Source organism: Pyrgilauda ruficollis, unplaced genomic scaffold (assembly GCF_017590135.1).
Source record: "Pyrgilauda ruficollis isolate IOZ18807 unplaced genomic scaffold, ASM1759013v1 scaffold91, whole genome shotgun sequence".
NCBI classification, from domain to species: domain Eukaryota; kingdom Metazoa; phylum Chordata; class Aves; order Passeriformes; family Passeridae; genus Pyrgilauda; species Pyrgilauda ruficollis.
Window position 1 is genome coordinate 1,099,334 of NW_024531155.1, and position 8,426 is coordinate 1,107,759.

An 8,426-nucleotide genomic window follows, 5' to 3' on the forward strand; every position below is an offset into this window, starting at 1 on the left:
TTCAATCCACAATTCAAGATTTTTTGGACAGTTGAACTTTTTAGCCGATGACTCTTACTAGCCTGGCATTTAAAGCTGACCCTGTGTTTTCCAAAAGGGACAGGTCATTGTCACCAAACTATTAGCATTTCCCTTCCCACCATCAGTTAAACTATTGTTCTGCCATCAATACAGAGCTCTAATTTGCAATTACTCCATGCCTGCTTACCTTCCAATGAGTACTTTTGTAACTGTTAGCATAATTAAATAAGCTGTTGCTTCAAATTAGTCTTGCAGCACTATTACATGCTTCCCTTTTATTTTTCTTTTGTACAATGGAACAAAGCAATGCTTTGAAACAAAAGCATTCAGGCAGTTTACACTCACATTTACATTTATTTTAAAAAATACTTAAACACTTGTGTATTTCACCTGTGGAATTTGAACTACAAATCAAATAGGGCTCATCACTTCAAAGAGGCTCACAAGTACAAAAAAACAGCCTCCTTCTGGCATCTTCACATCCTCCTCTTCTGGGTGCTTATGTACAACACTGTGAAAAAGAGAAAGTGGCACACAGAAGAGAGCCCTGGTAAATAACATGCAGAAGCCTTTTTATTTAAAACATCTTATTTCCATGGCATATAAATTGACACTGTAAGAGATCCCATTCAGCATGAACAACGCCAGGCAACCTTTAGGTCCAAATTTCAAAAAATGCCATTAGCTCTAAACATTATGTATTACTTTGCTTCAATATTTATTTTATTCATAGCCCAACTAGGCTACAGCAGATGTAGGCTGAACAGAGCAGGAACAAAGGCAGTGCCCTGCAGTATTACTGAGGGGAGCATGAGAGAGTTCCTCAGCAGCAGAATTACAGGTGTCAGACACTAATGCTGTGATCTTTCAATAAAAGCTGGAAATCCCAAGCACTTAAGGCAAAGCTAATGATTAGTTATGAAGGAAGAGACATCTTCCTCCTGCTTGGCTGATGATATTCCCAGAACAGATCCAGTCACAACATAAAATCATACTGTGCTCCTAAACCTGCCACCTCTTCAGTTCTCTGTTCAGCCTGTTCTTGAGCCTTCTGCCTCTCATCCCCTTGTTTTAACTTTCATAACAGATTATTTCCTTAATTGATTCTCCAGCTGAAATGTCACTCCAGTCCTTAGCATAATAGCCCAAATGCCTTGCAAAAAGCAAGGGTTGGCCTCATTTCAAGGATTATTTATCCACCCAAAATGCTCTTTTACACTGGTGCCACATTCTCTTCGATTCTTTCTCTAACATGGGGTTTGGTCCTTGTGTCTTTTTATTCCATCCCTCCTTGCTGAGCTCCATTTTCTTCACAAGTAACTTGGTCAAACTCTGCTTCATTTACCTCCTCTACAAGTCTCTTCACCTTCGACTTGTGAACCTTTTCTATTTTTAGATACTCTTCTCCCTGGCATGTCCTGCTATTACAGCCTGATACCAGAGTCATTTCAGGAGCCTGGGATTGTCCTTGAAGTGCACTAAAATCCACGTACTGCACTTGGATATTCAAAGGTTCGATATTAAAGCATGAGTGGTTTTTTTGACTGGCAGTAAAATCTTTATTCAAAAGATGAAAATAGCCTCCAGGACTAAGGATAAGCACTCATTCAGTCCTGGAAAACTGCTTCACCAGAAAGCAGTGTCACTGTAATATCTGCACTGTAGCATAAATTTATGCAGTAGCTTACCTAAAAACACAAACTCTTATGGTGCAGAGGCCATCTAGGCAAGCAGTAAGTGCAAAAGAGTAAGCCTGTCAAACAGTAGAAAATAAGCTCCAATAAGGCTAGAAAAGAGCATGGTTCTCTAAATGAACTTCAAGTTCAGAGGAAAAAAGGACCACAGGAATGCAGAAAAGCATAGACCTTGGAAAGAGAAACTGTAAAAAGCAAATATTGTAAAAACTTCCAAGAAAGAATATTAATTTTAGGCTTACAGGCAGCTTACTTACACCTTAGTCACTCCTCAAATTCAGAATATCAAAACACAATTTTCTAATCTGCAGTAACAGAAGGAGTAGGAATTACCATTATTTCCTCGGATAAATGCATCTCCATACTTGTTCTTTAACTGTCCATTTACATATTCCTCAGTCTGCTCCAGAGCTATGTTCATATATCCATCCAGGCAAGCCAGGACACCTGAAAACAGTGGCAGTTTAAAAGAGAATCAGCTTCAACTCTTTTTTAAAATAAACAAAAATGCACGGTGTTTGAACAGTACAGGAAAAAAACCCACGCTGTATCCTTATAACAAACTAAAAACCCAAGCGTGGACAGATGTTTTCAAGGAATTCAGCTGGAGAAAGGAATCCCAGGCACTCTGGTAGCAATGTTATCAGTTGTTGTAAGAGTTGTGGGAGTAAAAAAAAGAGGTTTTTAAGGCATTAATTCAAAAGATGGACAATTTCCATTTTGAAAGTTCAAGCTGTCCCTTCTCACTTGTGTTTTAAGCACACACCAAAAAACACCTGGGGCATTAAGTGTAACTGGATAACCTAAGGACAAAGCTATGCAAACTGAGTTGTCACAAAACTTGTGAAGGATATAGCTGAAAAACAACCCTTTTAATACAGGACAGCATACACATATTTCATGCTTACAGAGCTAGAAGAACACTGTCTGCAAGCCTCTGTTTTGATGTCAACAAAATTCTACACATTTTTCAACAAAGGCCACCGAAATCTTCCCACAAAAATAAAATTACAATGTTTTGATAATGCAAGAAAAAAAAATCTGTCATTTGCAATATTAGATTATTTTTTTGGATCAGCAATATACACATTTTAGTAGCACAGAGGTAATACAGCTTTTTACAAGTTGTTTTGTCTTCCTCTTGCATGTGGGTCTTCCTGACTTTATCCTTGCACAGACAATACTACTTAAATAACTTTTTCCTCTGTCTGAAAAACACCTAGCTATTTACCTAGCAGTAAAACTTGAAATATATTAAATTGGCTGTTCTTAGGAAGACGGAGAAAACTCAGGACACACTCTCATTTTTCAGAAGCGTTACTGCAGGATCTTCTAGTTAATAATCAGGAATTCAACTTCTTCTGCTAATTTGTCATGGCTTAAAGATTATTATTTTCCTTTCTGTTTTTCTCTCCTCTGTTTCCACAGGCACAGAAAAACTGCTCACAAAGTGCCACTAAATGCATCAAAAAGACCCAAACCAAAGTCAGGATTCTTTTCCACTCTAGTAATTCTGAGGTATCCATACAGCAACAAAAAACAAAAATATGTTTGTACAAAATTAAAACTGGACCGTGTGGATTTACCTCAGTTACATACAACTCAGTAGGCCATAAATGCAGTATTTTCAAACTCTTTTGCTCCTAGAGTGCATTCATGGCTGTTTCATTCTCTTCCTCCTTTTCTTTGTGCTTACTCTTACACCACTAATGGCATCAAATATGATCACTGCCCATCCTGGCTAGCAATTTATCTGTTTTATCTGTATGTAGAGATGTTTTAATGTACATATCCATATTTACACACAGAAACCACACATTAATGTATTGATCATTTCCCAGGGCTTCCTGACTTGGACATTTGCAGCTTGGCAATGGCTGAAGACAGGTCATTCACAGATCAACGCTTGCATGAGGCCACATTGGTGCTGGTGTGTGTGGGGCCTCCGAGGGTGGAGGCAACAAAAACATCAACAGCACAGCCTGGGGGAGAATCTGGACAGCTCTGCAACAACAGCTCGAGATGCTGTTTTGTAAATGTTTGGCTTTTACAAATGCTGGTCACATTTCTGCAGAAAACAAACTAAGTGTGCATTTTTCAAACAAAAACACTACACGGATTTTCTGTCACAAGATCAAAGGAGTGCAGGGAAATAAGGAAAGGAAGGGGGGGAAAAATCCAGAGACAAATAAGGATGTTCAGGGAACTCTTGTTCAATTAATGTGGTGTCAGACTGTAGGCATGTTAAACCAGCTCTGCTGAGGGGTAAGTTGAGTGGTTCATTTACAAATGGATTTTACCAAGGGAGAGGTAGCAATGGTCTCAATGAAAATAGGAAGTGCAGCAAAACCCAAATCTGGTTTGGCCCTGCCTTGTGTGCACCCTCAGGTAAATGAGGACTTGCTTTAACTGACTTTAATGAGCTCTCTCTACATTCTCCTGCACTGAAGAATTTACAGAGAGGCAACAAACTTCTTAAGCCCCCAACCCCACCTGAAGTGCTCAGACAATGTGGTTCTCAAAGAAATGAGAGACTGCAAATTTTGTCAGCTGAGCAACACTGCAGAGAAACAGGAAGGAGTAAGAAGCCACTGCTTGCTCTGTCAGTGAACAACAACAATTTAAAATTGTCCTAGCACAAAGATTCCTTGTCACTGCACAAACAAGTCTCCTGCCACAAATGCCAAGCTAAGCCACTTGAAGTAAACCTCTCTGAAGAAGGGGTCTGTTGCAGAACCATAATGTTTAAGTCAGTATAGAATAAAATTTCTTACCTGAGCACAGCAGAAGATACATGATTCGTTTTGACTGAGTTTGGACACTGCTAAAAAATTGGTCAGGTTGATACTGTTATCTTAATAACAGCAGGACCAGGACATTTCACTGCACAGAGAACTTTAATTTACTGATAAAAAAAAAAATCTATAATCCTATATACATGAAAGTATACTGACAGACTTGGCAAAAGCTACACTAAACTTTTCCCTGTATCTCTGTGAGCCTTGACCTGACACAGATCTAGGCAGCTCTTTAACCAAGAATGTCAAGAATGCTTTTCATTGTGTAAGAATTCTATTATGACTGACAGCAGAGTTTACTCCGAAGCTTTCCTGGATCAAGATCTGTATTACCTAAATAGAGAATAAAAAGGTGAAGGAAAGTCTAGTTCCAACAAGGGGTGTTTCTGGGCATTTCAGGAGTTGTAATTCCAGACAATCTTTCCAAGTATCAGTTTAGAAACTCAGAATCATCCAGTTTAATCACCTGTGACCACGGACACTAATGATTTAGATCAGTAATTTTAATCTCTAAACCCACTGTTGTTACCCCCAACTTTTTATCACTTTCTCTAGAGCTGATTTTCTATTTTTACTGTCACTATTCTGAGATCTATATTCTCATACTTCACGATTCGGGATCACACTGCTTCTCTTTTCTAAATCAATGCATGTATTCCAGCCTCCTCAATGAATTACTTTACTCACTGAGAGACAGATGGAGAACTTACCTCGATAATCAACTCCAGAGTTTAATTTTACAACAACTGGCCTTCCAATGATTTGTTTTAGGAAGTCACTGGGGGTTTGCTTCCGTAGACTCATCTTGATCTCCTCTGGTAAGCTGAGAAGTGAAGAGAGAACATTAGGATAAGAGACGTGCCTCCACATTGTTTTAAATACTCTGTACACACAGGCACACTCCTGATTTGTAATACTTTCAGTAGGAGAAAATACGGAAGGAAATGAAAGCAAAACTTTAAGGGTTGAGGTGAGGAGACAGAGCTCCTAAAGCCAGTGCATTCAACTTTTCCTTTGGCATTTTTATCACTTCTGAAAGTATTACTAAGAATCCTTGTTTGCCACACCGTGCATCTTGTAAATTTCAGCAGGCCTCATAATCTCTAAAACCTTTTGCTAAAATGCTTTTAGAGGGCTAAGCCATAAATAGGTGTTTCATGTCTTTAGGGGCGGAGGGAGCAGCACACCCACGCTCTATACACAGAAGTCTGTGCGAGAACAGCAAGAGTAATTTTGACCTCGGCTCACAAACAGAAGAAAAGCATAAATTTAAAAGCACGCCTTCAGATAATAAAGCAAACTAAGTTAAGGCTTGTGATTAAATGACAGAGGAAAGATGCGGTGATTTATAAACGCAGCAGGCGCACCCAGTTTGGTGCAGGACCCCCTCTCAGCACTCGCCTGACTTCTGCTCTAACATCGCTTTGTTCTGCGTCTGGAGCCAAGGCAGGAAACACCGCACGCTGCCCGCTTCATTTCGCTGCTTCCCGGGGCAAATCGCAACGGGCAGTTCCGGCCGTGAATCCAGGGATCCTCACCGCTTCCCTATCAACACCCACCGTCACCGCCCATGCCGGCGCCCCACGCCTGCGTCCCCTTCCCGGACCACACACGCGTTTGGAGCCGCTCCCTCCGCGCGGAACCCCCGCCTTCCAGCCCGGGCCCAGCCCTGGGGGAGGTCGCGGCCGGCGAGCGCGGCTCCATGACTCCCAGCCCGGGAGCACACACACGGCCCCGGGCCGGGCCCGCACTCACCGCCGCCGCCTCTCCCGGCGCTTCCCGCGCCCGCCGCTCCCCGCCCCGCTACGGCGGCCGGGCGGGACAGCCCGCGCAGAGCCCGAACGCGGGGCGGGCCCACGGCCCGCAGGGAACTCGCCCGAGCCGCGGGGGTGAGCCCGGCCCCTTCACGGAGATTGGGGGGTTTTATGGCTTGCTTGGGGTTCCACACAAAATAACACCCGATCGGAGAGAAATCTTACAGGATGTCTTGTGGGAAAAATCTTACAGGATGTTATATGGGAAAAAAAACCCCACAGGACCAGTTAAGTTGGGCAAGGCCTCGGAGACCATCGAGTCCAAGCTATCAGCCAGCACCACCCTGTCAGCCAGACAGACCATCCACCGAGGGCCGCATCCAGGCCCTCCTTAAGCACCTCCAGGGATGCTGGCACCTCCCTGAGCAGCCCATTCCAATGTCCAGCCACCCTTTCTGTGAAGGAATTCTTCCTGATGTCCAATACGGTACTCATTATTGTATTCTACTATTCTACTCCAATGGGACCCTGTTAATTCCCAAATGATCTTGTCCTTATAGGAGACACGGTGAGCACCTCACTGGTGTCCTGTCCAGGAGCAGACAGGAAAGTGCTGAAGGTCATTTCACAGAGCAATCAGTGAACATAGAAATGTAAGAGGTTTTTTGGTTTAAGTCACCTGGGAATAATTTGGCACAAGAAGAAACTGAACTCACCTTCTGCTCTTCTCCTTATCATCTCACTTGTTTTTCCTCCTTTCCCCCAGCTATCCCCTCATGTCTGGAAAATACTTCTTTTTGTCTTTCTTTTTTTTTTTTCTTTTTGTTTTCTTTTTAGAATTTAGTACTGTGACAAGAGTTAATCATCTGTGAAAGCTTCTGAACTGTTTTGTTTTGTTGGGTTTTTTATCTGTCCGGTATTGATTTAGTATCTTGTCAAACCTCTCAATTCTCATGATACAAAGAAAATGTACCGTGGCTTTTCAGAACACAGATTTGTATTCTCACTTCTTTCTAGAGTTGTTTATCTTCTCTTTTTGAACACGTGTCCAGTAACAATTTTTTCTCGAATGTTTAGACTAAAAGGCTTTTAAGAGGCAAGAGCTGCAAACCTGACCTTATTCACCTGCCTGTCCCAGAGTTCAAGCACAGGCAGGGACAGGGAAGTTTGGCCACACTGTGCCTGTGTTTCCAGGCAACCGTCATGTTAATCAGGAGCATCCAACTGTGCTTGATTATATCTTCTAGTATTTGAAGCAGAAAAGGAACATAAAATAGTTACTCCAGGGAGCAGACTTGCAAAGTTTTATTTGGCTTCCTGGCTTCAGTGAATAATGCTTTGATAAGGGAATATTCCTGTTTTCATTGTTATCAATCTCCAGTATAAAGATTGGGCAAATAAAACTTCCATGTCTGGGCTGGTAAATTTGCATGGCAATTTTGCAAATCCAACCAGGGACACTTTGTTTTTTGTGAGCCTTCCTCTTTGTTTTATTTCTTACAAGCTTGCCTTCAGAGCTTGTATTTTTTTTTTTCCCCGAGCCATCAGAAACTGATGAGCTGTTTTGCCTTCTGCTCAATAGGCTGCTTTCTAGCTAGCTGAGGCTTATACTTAATTACAGTTTCTACATGTATGGATACTTTGATTGTCTGCTTTCAGTCAACAAAATCCTTGTGCTTTCCTGCTTCACAGCCTGTGAACCTCAAACACATCAGAGTTGAATCATGGGCATTGAGATTGGCGATTTCTGTATCTTTAGCTCCCTTCTTCCATACTTTGAGACCAAGTCACGAACCCAAATCTTGGGTCATTTTCCTTGGTTTGCCAGAGGTCTCAAAGCAGTCTCATGCTGTTCCTAGAGGTAAGTTAGCCTTAAATGGACTCCTTAAGGATTCCAAATCTCCAAGAGTGAAAATAGAATTCAGATGTCATTGGCTAATGATTATCTTTTGTTTGTTTGTCCTCTAGATGAAAAAGTATTTTGATCTAAAATGTTGCATAGCTGGCTCTCAGTAGATTGCTTTAAATTCTGCATTGATTTATCTTTTCCTAGTGTACCATGGTAGAGCTTTTTCAGCTGTATAACTCATGGAAATCAGTGAGATGCTGCCCTTGTGTTTTAATCAAGATGAACTTGAAAGGTGAACATTGTAAGTGAT

At 41.7% G+C, this 8,426-nt stretch overlaps 1 protein-coding gene across 2 annotated transcripts; it reads right to left on the minus strand.

Annotated features, from left to right (window-relative positions):
- Positions 1-264: 264 nt before the first annotated feature.
- On the minus strand, positions 265-6,320 carry LSM6 (LSM6 homolog, U6 small nuclear RNA and mRNA degradation associated). Of its 2 annotated transcripts, none has more exons than XM_041489272.1 (4): positions 6,269-6,320; positions 5,224-5,336; positions 2,049-2,162; positions 265-532 (listed from the first exon to the last, which is right to left on the minus strand). In XM_041489272.1, the coding sequence occupies exons 2-4, from the start codon at positions 5,315-5,317 to the stop codon at positions 498-500; spliced, it is 243 nt and encodes an 80-aa protein (XP_041345206.1). In that variant the 5' UTR covers positions 5,318-5,336; positions 6,269-6,320; the 3' UTR covers positions 265-497. The 2 variants fall into 2 exon arrangements, with proteins under 2 accessions (XP_041345206.1, XP_041345208.1); XM_041489274.1 differs by lacking the exon at positions 6,269-6,320 and adding an exon at positions 5,915-6,202.
- Between the last annotated feature and the right edge of the window lie 2,106 nt (positions 6,321-8,426).